Genomic DNA, 18,908 nt, shown 5'->3' with positions numbered 1-18,908 from the left:
ATTGTCTTGTGTATGCTAAGGCTAGACCTCTCTTTCATAGTGATTATAGAAACAGCATTTCTTTCCATGAATTTTCTGACCTCAGTGAATGTAGAGCTCTGACTAAAGCCTTGACCATATTTATTACATATTTTTTGTTTCTGTGCTGTATGAAATTTCCTATTTCAGCATCAAGATTAAACTCTGCTTGAGTAATCTCCCACATTGATAACATGAAGGTTTTTCTCTCCAGTGTGGTTGGCTGTTGTGAAAGGAAGAGCTCTGGCTTAAGGCTTGTTCATACTTAACTACATTTAAAAGATTCCTTCTAGTTTGATTTCTCTTGTGTTATCTAGGGGTTAAATACCAACTAAAGACCACATAGGTCACATTTAACTAGGTTCCATCCACTCTAAATTCCTTCCTGCTTTCTTTTGTGCCCTTTAAGGTATGAGTGAGTAATAAAGGCATTTCCAAAGGGGTTTTTTTTTTTTTTTCTGTCATTATTTGCCCCATATCTATATGGGGCAAGTAGTGACTGCAAGATTCTTCAAAATCATTATTATTCATCATAAACTTTCTCTCCTCTGAATTTTTTTGGGTCAGTAAAGAAAGTCAGGCTGAGTACATAGCCCAAGCCTGTAATCCTAGCTAATCAGGAGGCTGAGATCAGGCCAATCATGGTTCAAGGCCAGCCTAGGCAAAAAGTTTTCAAAACCCCATCTCATCCTTTTGGTGGTACACTCCTGTGATTCCCAGCTACATGGAGGACATAAATAGGAGGATCCAGGCCAGCTCCGGCAAAAAATGCAAGACCCTATTTAAAAAATACCTAAAGCAAAATGGGCTGGGGGCATGGCTCAAATGGTTGAGCACTTGCTAGCACAGGCCCTGAATTAAAAAACCCAGTGCTGCCAAAGAGAAAAAGAGAGAGACCTAAGGATTTCTCACATTTTTTGTATCACATTGTTATCACATGTTGAACTAATGTTTAGCTGTGAGTAGAAACTCCATATTCATTGCAATTCAAAGGGTTCTTTCCATTCTCTTTCAGCTAAAACTGCATAAAAGGAAATAAGCTGGTAAAGGCCTGGCACTAGTGACTCATGCCTGAAATCCTAGCTATTTAGAGGGCTGAGATGGGGGTAGTAAGATTCCAGGCCAGCCCAGGGAAAAATATTTTCAAGACCCCAAAACTGGGTGTGGTGGTGTATTTCTGTCACCTAGCAACAGTAGGAAGCATAAAGTAGGATGATTGCAGTCCAGGCCAGCTTGGGCAAAAAGCTAGACCCTTTCTCCAAAATAACCAGAATAAAAACGGCTGGAGGTATGGCTCAAGTGGTAGAATGCCTACCAAGCAAGCACAAAGTCCTGAGTTCAAACCTCAGTACTACCACCACCACCAACAAAAGGCTCGCCCATATAGAGTTATTTATATTTGCATATATGAGTTCTGATATTCTTCAGTTAAAACCTTATTCACATTTAGTGCACACAGTATTACCTCTCTTGCATTTTATAATTTTCTTCTTTTTTAACAGCTTAACTACATAGCTAATTCTGACTAATTTCTAAGTCTTAATTATGATTCAGACACTTAATGTAATATATCAATTACTATTTATGCTAATATCCTTTTATAAGAACTTATGTTGTAGTTTTTTTTTTTCTTTTTGTGGTACTGGGGTTTGAACTCAGGGCCTCACATTTGCTAGGCAAGCACTGTACCACGAGAGCCACACCACCAGCCTACTTATTATAGTTGCAAGCTCAGGTTTTTTCCCTAAACCTCTTTTTTTTTTTTTTTCTTTAAGCCAGTCCTTTATCTTGCCTTAAATTACAGTAATATAAATCATAAAAACTTAATTTATCATATTTTTAGGACTACCTAATATGGAGAATCTGAATTAATCAAGTTTTACCATTTCTGTGACTGATAGTTCTTCTGGAAAAATAGCTCACATTGAACTTTTCTCTTGGTTTTTAAGTCCCTCTTCAATGGCAGGTGTAGAATGGTGTGAGAGTGAGTAGTGCAGAGAGATTCGATGTTGGGAGACTAATTTGGTCAGTCAGAATTTATACACCTTCAGGAATAACTGACAGGATATAGAGGGGGTGGTGAGGTGTCCAAGATAATTTTGATTCTTGACCTGGTTATCTACTGCCAGTAATAAACTTCTCTAAAACTTAGTGCTTAAAGCAACAATTTGTTATTATCTTTCACAAGTCTAAGGGTTGATTAGACTCAGCTGGGTGCTTTTCCCTTGGCGTCTTTCCTATGATTGTAGTCAGATATTGGCTGGGGCTTCAGTCATCTAAGCTGGGTATCTGAGATAACTGATCACATGCGAGGCATGTTTTCCAAGGCCTTAGCTGGAGCTGTCATTCAAGGGCCTGCCTGTGGCCTCTCCATGTGACTTGGGCTTCTCCCATTTTAAATGTTTGTTTCTAGGAGCACCATCCATAAACAAGCATTCCGAAAACCTTACTGGATTTTTGTGCCTGGCTTTATTTGTGTGTGTATGTATATATATTTAAGGCTATTAATAGTTTCAGATAGACATTTGTGTGTGTGTGACAGTACTGAGGGTTGAACTTACAGCTTTGTGCTTGGAGGCTGGCATGCTACTGCTTGAACCACTCTGCTGGCCCTGACATCTTTATTTTTAAATGAGCAGTTATTGTTTTTGACACTTTTGTTTATTTGAATGTCTTACTCAAATTAGCTTCTTAACCCACAAGGTGCATTTGTGAAACTTTTTTCTAGCTTAGTATTTTTTTTTCTCTCTCTCTCTGTCTCTCTCTCTCTCTCTTCTCCTTTGCATTTATATACAAACTCTTCCTAATTTTTTTTGTGGGTGTCAGTTGAGTCAGGGTCTCACTAAGTAGCTCAGACTGGCCTTAAACTTGTGACCTTTCTACCTCTACCTCCCAAGTTTCCCTCCCTTTTTTTGGTACTAGGGTTTGAACTCGAGCCCTTGGCTCTCCCTAAGTCTTAAGGGATCATTTTGGCTGACTCCAAAAATCTTTCTTCCGACCTCCCTTAAAAATCAGTGGTTTTACCTAGCTTCTCATTTAGAAGATTGATATTGGAAATTAGACTTACTCTTGAGACTTTTTCTTCTTTTATTTTATTTATTTATTTATTTATTTTTAGTGGCACTGGGGTTTAGAACTCAGGGCCTCATATTTGCTACACAGGTACTCTACCATTTGAGCCACTCCACCAGGCCTCTTCTTTGATTTTATATAATATAACTAACATCTTCTTTCATGACCTTTCATGGCCTTTTTTAATGACCATGCCTTCCTTCTCAGACATAACCTAGTTTTTTCTTTTTTTTTACTGCTGTCTACAGTTGGTTCAGACACATTATCTACTGTCTGCATTTGATATAAATATATTCCACCTGTCTTCCCTTAAGCCTTCATTTTCCACAAACATCTCTGCAGCCAAGTGAGCCTTCTTAACTATTCTCCATTCCCTGTCCATCTCCTGGTCCCATTTTCCATGCTAACTTTTGCATTCTTTTACACACACATACAGGATGATATATTACCAAGATTTCAGAATGTTCTGTATATATTATACTTCTGCATACTGGAGGTAATAGGATAAAAAGACTGTCTCTGAAGGAATTTTCAGTCTACTATTAGGAAGTAGGATACTACATTTGGAAAGCATTTATAATTTATAAGACTTTTAGAAAAAACATATATAATAAATAATTTAAAATAATGTTTGTTATAATAACCATAAATAGAAAGGACAGTAATACTGTGAAGCTGGGATTAGATAATTGCTATAACTAAAAATAAATTTTAGTTCTGACTCATTTGTTACATTAAAAAAAAGAAACATGATGCTCAACATACTTCTCATTTTCTGATAAAGGAAGCATAGCACTTTTTCAGGAGAGACAAACTATTTTCCTGCACTAAATTCTAAAGGGATTTATTGTGTATGTCCTTTCATAGTAGCACTGAGTAGCATAATGGTGTCTTATTCAGTAGTTCAGTAGCATTAAATACTTCATATGCTATTTCTTAAATACACTCCCAGTAAAACCCAAAGCTAAAGTCTTAAAAGTGTTGGTTTTTTGAATTTTTTGTTTGGTTGATTTATTTTTTTTTTGGTGGTACTCGGGTTTGAACGGAGGGCCTCACAGACACTAGACAGACATTCTACCACTTGAACCACTCTGCCAGCCCTTTTCTTTGATGGGTTTTTTCAAGATAGGGTCTGGGCTGGCTTTGTGATCCTCCTGATTGCTGTCTTCTGAGTAGCTAGGATTACAGGCATGAACCACCAGTTCCTGTCAAAAACTTTTCTATTTGGAAGTAAGTTAATATTATCTGGTTGTCTGGTATCCAAATAGGGTCTAAAAAATCTAAAAAGTTATCTAGCTTTTAGAACTAGAGAAGTTCTAGTTGTCAAGTTTTTAGAAAATAGAAGAGAGCTGCTGTTATATCAGTTATCAATTATCCATCCTTGGACATGAATGGGACAAGGATTTAAGATTTAGCTTTTTGGTATCTTGAGGACAGCATACTCTGTATTCTATGTCATTTATTGATACAAGACTTAACAGGCTTTAGGTATTATGAATTTGGTCAAGAAACTTTTTTTCTTCGAAAATAAAATTTTCTTACCCAGCTAAATGGCCCCTTCATCTCTGTAAGCCTACAGATTTTCTTTTCTTTTTTGAGACAGAGTTTTACTCTGTGGCTCAGGCTAGCCTGGAACTCTTGATCCTCCTGCCCCAGCCTCCTAAATTCTGGGATTATAGCTATGCACCACCATACCTGGCTGAGAGGCAGAATTTTTGTCAAAGAGAAAATTCTGATCTGCTCAATTGTCTGGGCTAGTACCTTGTTGAAATCTTAGGTGTCTGTGTTAGAAATATTTTTAATCTTCATAATTTTAAGAGGGCTTTTCAATCACCCCTGTAATAAAGGATCCAGAACTTTGAGAACTTCCTTCATAGCAGGTGTGTTAAGATGCATCTAGATAGTACTCAAGAGGATCCAATGTCTCATTCTTTTAGAGAAAGTTATTTATTATCTTATATTGGAATATCTACCTTTGGTTTTGGCAGAGTTTATAAACTGTTTGTTTATGCTGGGATCTCACTATGTTGCCAAGCTGACCTCAAAATTCGTGGTCTTCCAGTGTCAGCCTCTTAATAACTATATGTTTTGTAAAGGGTAATTATGTATTTGGACAAATTGTTTCTTAGATTCATTCTTGGTTCATTAGGATACTCATGAAAAGCAGTGGTTAAATGAAGAACACAATTTATTTGAAGTCTCTTCATCTCCATGAGTAATAGTCCCCACACAAAATTGAAAGACAAACTAGTAACCCAAATGTCAGACGAGGAATGGGTGCTCGGAGAGTCACAGAGACTAGCAGGGAAAGAGGACTTAACAAGTTGACATATTTCAGTAAAATTAGAGCCTTGGATCACAGATTTAACTTTTTGTCTGCTATGGTTAGCCACATTTAAAACAAGTAAATAGATGCTTTTATAACTACTATCTAAAATCTATCAGCAACCCTATGGAGGGAGAGGTATTTGTCCATTTTATAGACAAGGAAGTTTAGTTTCTCTGAGGCCTATAGGAGTACTGAGCTATCTCATTAATAAACCATGCTCTTTCTACTCTCTCCGGAATGCTTGTAAAGAATTACCAAGTATTTCAGGTTTCCCCCAAGATTAGGAATTACTTACTGTAATTGAACTTACTTTGCCTCCTATTAATTATTCACAAAACTTCCTAATACACTTTTCAGATGGTAGCTTTCAAAATTTGGTATAAGTTTCTACTTCCTAACTTCAGTTTTTGTTCTGTATGGTTGGAGGAAACCCATGCTGCCACATGGAAGCAAAATGAGAGCTGACTCTGAGCAGAGCTTAACTTCATTTCTTTGGGTTATTTTCCTAATTTCTCTTTGTCTTGAAAAAATAGTTTTCTGAGCTCTCTCATTTTATCTTCATGTTGGTAACGTCAGGCCTTAGGTCAAGTTGTTTTAAGAAAACTTGTACCTAGAAGTATTAGAAAGAACTTAGGCTTTCGAGTCTATCAGGAACTGTATTCAAATCCTAACTTAACTATTTACTAACTGTTTGATTTGAAGAAGTTCACTTAAACTCTTATGCCTTAGTTTCTTTATCTGTAGAAATGGGATAGTTTCAAGTCTTGACAAATAAGTTAATATGTCTAAAATGTCAGCATATTATAAGTGTTCAGCAAGTGCCAGGCACACTGGCATTCCCTTATATATTCTAGGTAATAAAATTAATTTGAGCATATCATTTACGCTCTTGGAAGCTTATTTTTCTCATTCAGACCACATTCATTATATACCTGCTTATTTACTAGGTACTCTGCTAAGTACTGAGAATATAGAAATGTAACCCATTCCTGTTATGAGCATACAGTCTTCAAGAGTGCTATGGCAAGCTCATAAGGACAGTACCATGTGTCAGTGCCTCGAGTACATACAATGGAAGCACATAGATCAGGCCAGAGGATAAGAAAAGGCTTCAAAACAAGGTGACACTTGAACTGAGTCTTACAGGATGAGGAGTGCAGCCAGGGAGGAAAAACATATCAGGCAGAGGGAGCAGCATGTTGGCACATAAAATGAGTTAAGTGCAGTTTTAATTGTGAAAGTTCTTGGTACATTTTAAGTTAGACCCAAAGTTGACAGGCTATGTCCCTTCAGCCAAATCAGGCCTGATAAATGTTTTTATAAATAAATTTTCATTGAAACACAGCTGTCCACATGCATTTATTTGTCATCTCTGGCTGCTTTCATGCAAAAAGACAAGATTAAGTAGCTGTGAAGAGACAAGTCTACTCTAAGAATCCAGAGAATTTTTTTTTTCTCTGATCCTTTATAGAAGTTTGCCAATGCCATATTAAACTGTTGTGAAGAATTGTTCTAAATGTGCCAGGAGTAGTGGGCTCATTTCTGTAACCCCAGTTACTCAGGTGACAGAGATCAGAATGATTGAGGCCAGGTGGGCAAAAAACTTGAGATCCCATCTCAATTAACAAGCTGGGCATTAGAGGTACCCTGCCCCAGTTCTCTTTGCACTGTTTTTGCTGTGCAGCTATTCTAAACAGCGGCAGCTCTGTAACTCGGCATTCCTGAACAGGGACCTGGAACTTTTACTTTTTGAGTGGAAAGGTTTGTGGGAAATAACTATAACTTCAAAGATGACACCATGGCCATAAAAGAAAGATCAAGTAAGTTGGTGCAGCATGCACACCAGTAGAGTGTACCTATAGGCCCCATCACTTAGGAGCTGAGGCTAAGGAGGATCACTTGAGTCCACAAGTTTGAAACTGCCTTGTCAACACAGTGAGGCCCTGTCTAAGAAAAAATAAATTAATTAAAAAGAAATTTTAGGAAGAAAGATCAAGTGAAAAATGGGTTCTCATTCCTCATTTCTCAGGATGTAGTTCTGTTTATGTAGCTGGAGAAGGGGTCAGTATTGTCTTCCTGTCCTGTTTGGTTAAATAGATTTTCAAGGAAGGGAAGGGTGGTGGCAAGTGGGATCAGAGGAAATATGAAGAAAATTCAGGAGAAACATTCGATCTGGCAAGAAACCCTTAGCAATGCAGTTTAAGTTCATGTGCTTCAAAGTACAGCCTAGAGTTTCCACCCCTACTGTACAGTAATCACGCAGACTTGCAATCATGGTGTTTTCTGTGTCCAGTGAACTATAGTTACTAAACTTCCAATTTTGGATATTTGGTTTGCTCTTGGATTCCAAACCCTTATACACCTGATCCTCACATCTGACTCATATATCATTTGCTTAGTGGCTTTTTATACCCCTGCTTTTAGTTCTGAGTTTGCAGATCTTTTCCTTTCCTGACTGAAAACTGGTCTCCTTAAATTCTTCTTTGTCTTTCTGGTTGTCTTGCCTTATACATGACAAATGCTACTTAGGATTCCCGTGCAGTTGGCTTTGGTCCTTTGAATTCTCTTTTGAATTCAGATGAATCTTAATCTCTGTCATGCTAATTAGATGTTAAGGTTTGCCCACTGTTACCCGAGTCTTGAACATCTGTCTAATCTGATCCTATTGTTACAGTGAACCTAAAATACTTCATTAAAAATAATAATTGACCCAGGCACCATTGACTCATACCTGTAATCCTAGTAACTTGGGAAGCTGAGAGTGGGCATGCAATTGAAGGCCAGTCTCTGGCAAAAAAAGTTGGGGAGACTCCATGTCAGTGGGAAAAAGTGGGCCTGTTATCCCAGCAATGACAGGAAGCCTAAAATAGGAAGATCACAGTTCAGGCTGGCCTGGGTAAAAATCAAGACCCTATTTCCAAAGAAATCAGAGCAGGGCTGGCAGAGTGGCTCAAGTAGTAGAGCACCTGTTTGGCAAGTGTGAGGCCATGAGTTGAAGCCCCAGTACTACCAGAAAAATTTTAAAAGTAAAAGTAAGCAGCATGAAAAGGACTAGAGATGTGACTCAGTTGGTGAAATGTTGGCCTAGCAAGCATAAAGCCCTGAGTTCAAATTCCAGGACTGCCTAATAATAATAATGATGATAATCATGCCTTTGCCTATCATCACCAGGCTTTATTTGAGCTGCATCAGTCTGACTGTCTGTTGATGAACAACCACCAGGCAATTGTTCACTGAACCTCAGAAGTAGTATTTGAAGCCTCTGAGTTTTGTGGTGATAAATTTTACACTGTTGTGGCAGTATAGTCAGACAAGAAACCAAGCGACACTCGGAGGATTGGAGAACTCAGATTTTATTTTTTACGCCAGCGGGCTCAGACGTGTACCTGTGTCTGAGCCCTGAACAAAGGATTCACAAGATATTTAAAAGGTAGTGCAGGGCATCAGGTTACAAAAATGTGCTCAGGTTATGGTGTCCTAACCAGTGAGTTAGATTGTTTAGGTTAATTGGGCTGGTAGTGAGCTAGGGACCTAATGTTGTTTAGATAAGACCAGCAGGGGAGGCCTGCTTTGGAAAGTTTATTTACAAGTAGAGACAAAGAAAGGCAGGAATGGGTGCTTATCTCTGTATGGTGCCTTTCCTCTCGGTCCTGAACTTTTGCATAGCTCTAATGGGCAATTCCTCATGCTTTACAGCTCTGTCCGAGGTTACAGCTTTCAATTAACAGTTTACCATGTTTTACAACTCTGTTTCAAGGCCATCTTCTTCTTCAACACATTGGTGCTCTTTTAATTTTTCTGTTTTAGTCAGAGAATTTTCTAACTTTTAATGTATTTTGTATTTTTCTACCTGTTTACAAATTTATCTAGTTTCTATATTTAACTTAAAATTAGGCTTTTTGTTTTAATAGATAAGACTAGTAAAAAGAAGTAGATTATAGTGCTGTAATATTTTTAGATTGCAATAAGAAATATAAAGATCATACTTGAGGATAATAAAGTCTAGTTTGATGCATAGTATTCTTTCTAAAGAATAAAATTGATATTCAAAAATTATCTAGAAAGCTGTCCTTATTAGAGCATATCTTTGTTTTCTGCCTATGTCAAGGGTTTCAGCTGAAGTGAAGCACAACATTACGAACACTGTGGTATGCAGAGTGCAGGGGGAATGGAACAGTGTTCTGGAGTTCACTTACAGCAATGGTGAGACAAAGTATGTGGACCTGACTAAGTTGGCCGTGACAAAGAAAAGAGTAAGACCTCTGGAGAAACAGGATCCATTTGAATCCAGGTATGTCATCCTTGCATCCATTCAGCAGTCACAAGCTCTGGATTTGAACCTAAGTCTTTTCACTACTTTGTGACCTTGGGCAAGCCACTTCACCAATTTGCATCATCTTCCTCATCTGTAAATTGATAGGATTGACCTGACCCAAACCCAGGTATGGTATTTGTGATGCACAGTCTTACTATGAAAAATAGACATTTTTGAGTTTCCTACATTGTAACTGAACTTTAGAAACAACCACTTGCCAAGTTTTCACTCAATATCAAGCATCTGAATTATTTGAAAAATCTGCTAAAACATTCTTCCCTCTTGCAAATCAAGCCAGTTTTTCTTTATTTGCTTTAACTGAAACAATACATCATAACACAGTGAATGTAAAAGCAAATACAAGAAACCATAGGACTGGCAGAGTGGCTCAAGTGGTAGAGCGCCTGCCTAGCATGCATAAGACCCTGATTCAAACCCCAGCACCATCAAAACAAAAATTTCTCCTAGTAGTTCTCTAAAGTTATGCTTCATTTTCATGGAACCTCTGTTAATGGATGCACACACATTTAGAATTGTTGGATCTCTTGATTTATTGATCCCATATTATCATGAAATTCTGTTCCCCTCCCCCTGTAATAGACTTTGATTTAAATTGTACTTTGATATTAAAATTGCCACATCAAAAAAAAAGCTTCACAACTTTGTCAAGATATGTCTTATAATTCATAAAATACACCTGTCTCAAGTGTATAATTCATTCTGGGTTTTTTGTGTGTTTGGTTGGTTTTTTTTAGTATCTTTCCGGAGTGGTTCAGTCACTAACATAAATCAGATTTAGAATTTTTTTCATCTTACCCTAAGATCCTATGTACCAGTTAACAGTTAATCCCTATTCCCAGTCCCGGAGAACCACTAATCTACTTTCTATTTCTATACATTTCTCTTTTCAGAATATTTCTTATAAATGGAATCATATATACTGTCTTACCTGGCTTCTTTTTTTAGCATAATGTCTTTGAGATGTATCCACCAGTGGTTCATTCCTTTTTATCACTGAATAATGTTCTAGTGGGTAGTTATATCAAACTTTATGTATACATTCAACAGTTGAGAGACATTTGTAGTTTGGGGCTATGATGAATTACACTACTGTGAACATTTTGTTACAAACCTTTTCATTTTTCATAGGTACATACTTTGTAACTAGGAGTGGAATTATTGGATTGTATGGTAATTTTCAAAATGATTATACCATTTCACATTCCTACTAGTGATGTGTTAAGGTTCCAATTCCTCCACATCTACTATTAACTGTTTTAATTATTCAACTCATTCTTATTGGTGTGAAATAATAGTGGTTTTAATTTATATTATCTTATTGACTAATGATGTTGATCATTTTAATGTACTTATTAGCCAAATATAGATTTTTGTCCATAGAATTTGTCTATGTTTGTGAGATGTGTTTTTACATCTTTTTGTTTTCATTGATACCTTTTGTGGGGGGGCAGTGTTGGTATTTGAACTCAGGACCTTGTGCTTTCTAGACAGGCACGCTATCACCATGCTTTTATATTTTTTTATCCATTTTAATCGTTTTCTTTTGGGGTTGTAGGAGTTCTTTGTAAATTATAGGTATGAATTCTTTATTGGATATGTATTTTACAAACATTTTTTCCTACTCTATTCTTCTTTTCATTTTTAAAATTTTGGGTTTTGCAGTGTAAAAGAAGAGAGACAATCAATAGGGTCATCTTTGGGTTTATAGATTTGGGTTTTGGTATTGTATCTAGGAAATCTCTGAAAGCCTCAGAGTTTGTCCTGTATCTCCTTCTACTCTTACATTTAGGTCTATGATCCATTTTCAGTTAATTTCTATAAATGGTGTGATACGAAGGTTTAAGTTCATCTTTTTCACATGTTTATATACAGTTGTCACAGCACCATTTGTTGGACAGACTATTCTTTTCTCAAAGACTTGTCTTGACAGTTTTCTTTTGCTTGAGTTTTAAGTTTTCCCTTCCTTGTGGCCTACAAACTCTTTAGGCAATGAGTGAGTTAAAGCGCTCATAGGTACTCCCTCGCGTTGGTTTTCTTCCCTAAAATATCACTGTTCTCCACTATCTTTTCCTCAATATCTGAAACCATCAGTTCATTATATTTTTGTCTGGTTTGCTAGTTGATGAAGGTGGAAAAGTAAATCTGATCCCCAGTCCACAAGTGATGGACTGGGGGGTGTGGCTCAAGTGTTAAGAGTGCCTGCCTGCAAGCACCAGGTCTGAATTCAAACTCCAGTCATACAAAAAAAAAAAAAAAAAAAAAACCACACAAGTGGTTTCTCTTGTATTTCAACTTACACTTTGTTAATTCTCAAGTTCCCTAAAACAAAAACCTTACTTTGATGAATTGAGAAAATACATTAATTTTTAATTTAAAAAGAAGTAGAAGCAGGGCTGGAGGAGTGGCTCACATGGTAGATCTCCTGCCTTGGAAGCACGAAGCTGAGTTCAAACCCCATTGTCAAATAAAAAGAAAAGCAGCAACCTGAATGTCATCATTTAGAGGCAGAGTGTCAGTTCTCTAGTAATTCATAGATATGAAATTTTGACTTAGAAATTACTATCATTTTGAGAGCAAAAATTCTATTTCATTATCTTTTTTTAAAGAATGCTTATAAAATATGCAATTTTTGGATTTTAGGCGATTATGGAAAAATGTGACAGACTCCTTGAGGGAATCTGAAATTGATAAGGCCACAGAGCATAAACGTACCCTGGAAGAATGCCAGAGAACTGAAGAAAGGCATCGTACTGAAACAGGCACACCCTGGAAAACCAAATACTTCACTAAGGAGGTAAGTCCTACGCGTGTTCAGGCTAAAACTCATTTACTACCCAGGGAGAACTTTATCTTACTAGGTTTTGTTGGATGACTATTACTTAACACATCTTTATTTTTAAAGGAGTCCAGGTTAACCATGAGCGTTTCACAGTTTGTCAGAGTAAAATGTTTTACCTACAATTCAGATGAAATACAGAGATTTAAATGATTCACAAAAGAATATGCTAACATATTCTTTTCTGTTACTTACAGTAACAGAAAATGTAATTTACAATTGATTGCCTTTTGTACTATATCTAAAATTCTGTATTCACTTCCAGACACCATATTTTAAGAGAGACATGAGAAACTTAACTGGCTGTACAGAGGACAGTGAATTGGCTAGATGTAAGGATGTTTAGCCTGAAAAAAGAGAAAACTGGGGCCATTTATAACTGTCTTCAAAAATATATGAGCTTTATCACATGGAAATTTTTATCAAGGACTAGAGGTCTATTTCAGTGGTAAAGCACTTGCCTAGCATGTGAGAGGCCCTGTGGTCAGTCTCCAGCAATAGAATAGAAAAGAAAAGAAATCATTACCAGTTTAAATAGCTGACTAGAGCTCAGCCCAAACTAGCAGCAAACATGGTGGTGCACACCTGTAATTCCAACACTCGGGAGGCCAAGGCAGGAGGATCATGAGTTCAAGGCCAGCCTGGACTATGTAGCTAGCCCCTGTCTCAAGAAACAGCAACAAGAAGAACAAAAGTCACTTTTAGTGTAAAGTAAGCTAAGAAAGTATAAATGAACTAACTTAATGTTTCTAGTCTCATTTAATCACATCCACCTTTTCCTGGCCAGTTTCTCACTGACATTTAAATTGCATAGTTGCTCTGTTTCTGCCCCCTTGATATTATTTGAGTCCTTTAGGACCTATTGATTATATCCTATTAAGTGAAAGTTTCAAATTTCTTATTATATATAAATGCAAATGCAAACAGGGAGAGTTTTCTGATATATTGGACCATATTGGAGTCAGAGTGCTAAAGGTAAGCCCTAGTTCTTACCTTGGGTAGTTTATACCATTTTTAACTTCAGTTTTCTCCTCTATAAAATGTGAGCTAATATGCAGATTGTAAAGACCAGAAAAGAAACTACATGTGAAGGCATGTGAAGATGCACTGAAAAGAGCTCCGACCCTTGCTAGGTTAAGTGGGGCAACTCATTGTATTTCTCTGAGCTTCTATTTCTTCATCTCTAAAGTGACATGAACAGATGGTATGTCTTACATTCTATAGTTAACATTCTATAATGTGGTTAGGTGACTTTTTTTTTTTTTCAAAGAACAGTGTAAGTGTTTGGCTCTACAGACCAGGTGATTTAATATAATAAAACAAGACTGTCAAGGATAAGTCTTACTCAGCAAGACAATGCATAGGAGCCTGCCTCATTAGGTTAAAGAGAGAGTCCTTGTCACTGTAAGTCAAGTAATTGTCATCTTAAATCATTTTTTAGAACAAGGTAGAGTAGATACATAAAAAATATTTTTAAAGCAATATAAACAAGTTGAAGGAAACATGGGAATAAAACAGGTTCAAACCTGACTTTTACTAATCCTATGAACACTGAACTGCAGTCTTTGCTACCCTGACATTAACTCTGCCAAGTTAGTACCCCGTCCCTGTATGCTGCATCATACACTTGTAGCTCTCTTTCCTCCTCTTGCTCTTTTCCTGTCCTGAGTTCACTCTTTGATTCTACCTTTGTCTCCATGAAGGAAGCAGGGGAGGTAGCCAGGACAGAAACAAAAGACTTATATACTGGTAGATACCAAGTAGGGAGAGTAGCTAGTATCTTCATGATCATTTCTTTGTGCTGTACCTGCTGCTCAGAACTCTGGGAGAGAGGCTTAATCTGTAGCATCTTGGCAAAGTTGGCAGAATTGTTACAAGTGACTTCTGTACAATAAAATGTTCATGGGTCACAACTAAGTACTCCTACACCAGGCCTTCTCAGTTAGCCCTAGCTAAGCTGCAGGCATTATTTGACAAAGTCGTAAGCACAAAGGCTTTATTCCTTCACTTAAAGGTGAAAATAGAATGCCATTTCAGTGAAGGTGTTGCTTCTAGTTTTGGTTTCTGATTTTGAAAATATTGGAGGAATGGTTCTTTAATTCATCTTTTTGCTTGTTTCAGGGAGATGGCTGGGTTTATCACAAACCCCTTTGGAAAGTAATTGCAACAACACAGCCAGCAGAGTGACAAATGCTATCAAAGACCTGACCAAATGAGGTTCTTCTCTGTTTACCCCAAACTCTCCCAGACTGGAGTCATTGCACTGAGTGACCTGCTTCCTGATTGCACAGACTGAAACTAGCTAAACATGAATGTACCTACTAGGGCACCGTAATTTTGCAGCAAGACCAAAGTGTTAAAGAAACACAATGGACCTCTTACCAACCTGTTCATATGATGTGAGCAATACCATCTTAAAACATTTTACCTGAATTATTAGGTGATTAATCTTCTATCCAGCTCCTGGTCCTAAAACTGTTTGAATCCCCTATTTTTGCACAGGGGCAGCAGATACAACATTGAGAACTCAGTGACTGATTTCTTTGTAGTGAAAAGTGAAGTCTTTCTCAAAGTTTGTGTTTTGCTTTGTCTATAACTGAAGTATTCACTGCTCTTATAAACCAACCAAGAGGAGGAAGAACATGACCCAGAAGTGGATTCAGCCATTGTGCCTGAAATCAGTGTTACAAAAAAAAATCACCAGGTTGTAGTAACAAGGCATTCTGTTTCTTCAGATGACTGTGTGCCTGTGTCTGAGGAACTTACCCATTATCCACCTCTGTTGGAACTCTTTTTTGAAAGTATATTTATAAATTGATTAGAATTATAACCATGAAGATTTTTCTTCTGAGCATTTTAATATACTTGAAAACAACATTGACTTGAAAAATTTCAAAACATTTTTCAATACCTAGTTTTATTAAATATTATACTTAAGAGACAACTTTTCTAAATGCGTTCATGTCAACATGATGAGATCTTGGTCTTTCTCAAGAACTAAGGCATTAAAGAAAATATCAAATATTAAAAAATAAAGCTGTTACTTTTTTTTTCATTTGTAGTTTAACATTCAGTATTATGTGCTATCCCTCTGGAACAAGTTTGCTGTATCTTAAAATTGTTCACTCAAAAATTAAAACAAATGACTATTCATATTTGTCAGTAATTCAGTTATATATGTGACTGAGCACATGTAAGTAAGGTTTTATTTTCTGTTCAAGAAAATGTAAATGCTGAAGAAAGAATATGAAATAAAAAGATATCGGGAAAAAAATATCAGGAAGTTGCATTCAGGTACAAATCTTTTTTAAATCAGTATTTTATTGAGGTTGAAGAATTTCTGGCAATTAAAAGAATAGTGCTAATTATGGTTTTCATCATTCATTCAAGTATTTATTGAGCACCTAGTTATGGTGTATAACTCTTGTTACTGCAAGCTACCTTAATTTTCCAAGAGTGGTGCCTTACTCTGTTTCTTCTGATGTGGTCTTCCAATCAGTGTGCGTAAAGTACCTGTTAATCATCAGCCATGCTAAATGGCTTTGTCCTTGCATAGTAAGAAGTTCAAGCTTCCCGCTCTGATAAATTGTGTTTTGCTAGAGGGGCTAGTAGGATGAAAACAGCAAAACAAGCATTTTTCAACAAATTGTAAATTATAAGAAAAAGAACTGGTTTGTGTACAACCATTTTAATAATTCCCTTTTCGTTTTTGCTGTGAAATGCACTGAGAAATCTCAAAATGAGCTATAGTTCATGTGTTGGGGAAATTGAAAAATAATAAAACTAGAAAACAATGATGCCTTTGTCTGTTTTGTGAATGGATGTTTCCTAGAAGCACAAGGCCTGAGTTCAAACCTGTTACTGCCACAAAAAAAAAAGGATGTTTCTGCCATTTATTTGGGCTTTTCTTTTTTTCCATTGTGATGACATTTAACCACCCCATACTGTACCTTCTGTGAAATGTTTGTATTTAAGACCCATAGTTATATGCCAATTAATTCCTTTTTGGGGTGAGGGCAGGTCTTTTTAGGTAGCTCATACTGGCCTTGAACTGGCAATCCTCTTGCCTCAACCTTCCAAGTGCTGTGATTACATGCCTACAACACACCTGCTTTAATTGCATTTTAAATAGACAGTTTTTAAGCCCCTGATGATAATTTTAAATTGTGTACTCAGTGAAATATGGCATATACATTTTGACTCAGTGAACTCTGCAATTTATGGCTACGATTACCTCTAATACTTCGTTGTCACTAAAAATAGGAAAGAGAAAAGCATTGAATCCCTCACCCTCTAATTCTAATGCTTATACTTTATTTCCACTATAACTATTTGGGGCAGGGAGCTAGCTGCACCACCAACTTACAAAGTTGTAAACAGAACACCCGGTATGCTGGGGGAATACAGCAAACATGCAAACATCACTGCAGAACAGCAGGAACTACCTAGTGCTCTGAGTCACACAATCAGGGCAAGGCGCAGGCCCAGTGACTGGCCTCAGGAGGGAACTTACTTAGCAGAGCACGCCCTCACTCGCTAGCGGTGCACGCAGGCCACTCCTCTCAGTTGTTGCCACACGCACCTGGAATGGCCCCACTCGTCTCCTGGAATCGCTCTTACTCCACATCGCCTGCTACACTGCTCCTGCTACACTGCTCCATCCAGCCACTGCCCCTGGCCCAGAGCCTTGACTGACCACTGTACCAAGGTGGCACCCAGAGGTGAACCTCGGGCAATCCTGAGCCTAGAGGCCAATGGGGAGTGATCACATTGGGAGAATCACAGACAACACTGAGGGCCAATGATGGGAGAACACCTGCTGCATAGATAGAGTACACCCGGTATACTCCTCAACAAGGAAGAAATACTGACTCGTATTTTTTAGTTTTTTCCAATTTTTATTTTACTTCACTTTGGGTTTTTTGTTATTCTCAATTCTGTCCCTTTTAATTCCCTGACTATATTGTCTTTCTCCACAACAATTATACTGTAGTCTCACACTGTTATTTCATATACCCTCAAACCATGTACTTCACCTCCTCCACTTTATCCTTTTCCTTCCCTCACTCCCTTTTTCTTTTACATCTTAATTTTTAGCCCCTATACCTTTTTTGTTTTTAAACTCCTAGAGCCTTATTTACTTTTGTATATAAATTTATTAGGGTTATAAATAAGGTTTCCAGGTATTTCTTACTTTACTTTAGTTTTGAGTTGGTGATTTTGTTTTTGCTGAGCTATACCCCAAGTTCACTGTAGAGAAACCAGACATCAACCCTACTTCTCCCCAGTCCTGCCAGAATAGTGGGTATATTTCAACTGAAAGTCTACAGGTGATTAAAACCTCCAGCCAATGACTTGATCTCATATGTTCAAATACCAATGAAAAAATTAAGGCACATGACTCTTCCCAAAGATAACAATTCCACAATAAAGGACTTAAATAATAGTGACGTGGATGAAATCTCTACCAAAGAACTCAAAAGGGTGATGATAGGAATTAAAAATTAAAGAGGACACAGAAATATCTGAGTGAATTCAAAGAGAATAATAAACGGCTGAATAGAATAAGGAAGATAATAAAGAAAGGAAAGAAGAATTCAATAAAAATATAAAATCCTAAAAAAGTCAAATAGAAATTCTGGAAATGAAAAACTAAACTGAACTGTAAATACTAAATTGAAAGTCTCTCTAATAGACCGGATGAAGGTGAAAAAGAATATCAAGGCGTGAAGATATGGTAGAGGAATTTGAAGTTGTATAAAGACAAGGGAAAAATAAGAAAGTAGGAACAGGGCTGGCAGAATGGCTCAAGTGGTAAGAGTGCCTGACTAGCAAGTATGAGACCCTGATTTCAAACTCCAGTGCTGCTAAAAAAAAATTAGAAAGTAGGGACAAAGCATGCAAGATCTCTGGAACACCATTAAAAACCACGTTACGTATCGTAGGCATGAAGGAGAAGTACAAGCTAGAGACAGAAAACACAATAAAAACAGAAAATTTCCCAAGTTTCAGAAAGAACTGGTCATGCAGGCACAGGAGGTTTTTAGGACCTCAAACAGACAAAGCCATATTATAGTTAAAATATTAAATATACAGAATATGGAAAAGCACATTGAAAGCTATAAAAGAGCAAGTCATTTAAAGATAGACTCATCAGAATAACAGATTTCTTAACAGAAACTCTAAGGCAAGGAGGATATGGAATGATATATTTCAAGCCCAGAAAGAAAAGAGCTGTCAACCTAGATTACTTTATCTAGCAAAGCTTTTCTTCATAATTTAGAGAGACATAAAAACCTTCCATGATAAATAAAAAC

The 18,908-nt window shown here is 37.0% G+C and overlaps 1 protein-coding gene across 1 annotated transcript in view; it reads left to right on the top strand.

Annotated features, from left to right (window-relative positions):
* Positions 1–16,388, top strand: part of Osbpl11 (oxysterol binding protein like 11) — an 81,114-nt gene extending 64,726 nt beyond the window's left edge. Inside the window, exons 11-13 of the mRNA XM_020184185.2 lie at positions 9,528–9,710; positions 12,396–12,549; positions 14,713–16,388. Of these exons, the coding sequence (XP_020039774.1) occupies positions 9,528–9,710; positions 12,396–12,549; positions 14,713–14,778 (403 nt within the window). The 3' untranslated portion in view covers positions 14,779–16,388. The remainder of the gene's footprint in view (positions 1–9,527; positions 9,711–12,395; positions 12,550–14,712) is intronic.
* Positions 16,389–18,908: the final 2,520 nt, after the last annotated feature.

This window comes from Castor canadensis, chromosome 5 (genome assembly GCF_047511655.1).
Source record: "Castor canadensis chromosome 5, mCasCan1.hap1v2, whole genome shotgun sequence".
NCBI lineage: Eukaryota > Metazoa > Chordata > Mammalia > Rodentia > Castoridae > Castor > Castor canadensis.
The sequence above is the reverse complement of the archived record's forward strand: the minus strand, read 5'-3'. Positions and strand labels throughout refer to the sequence as shown.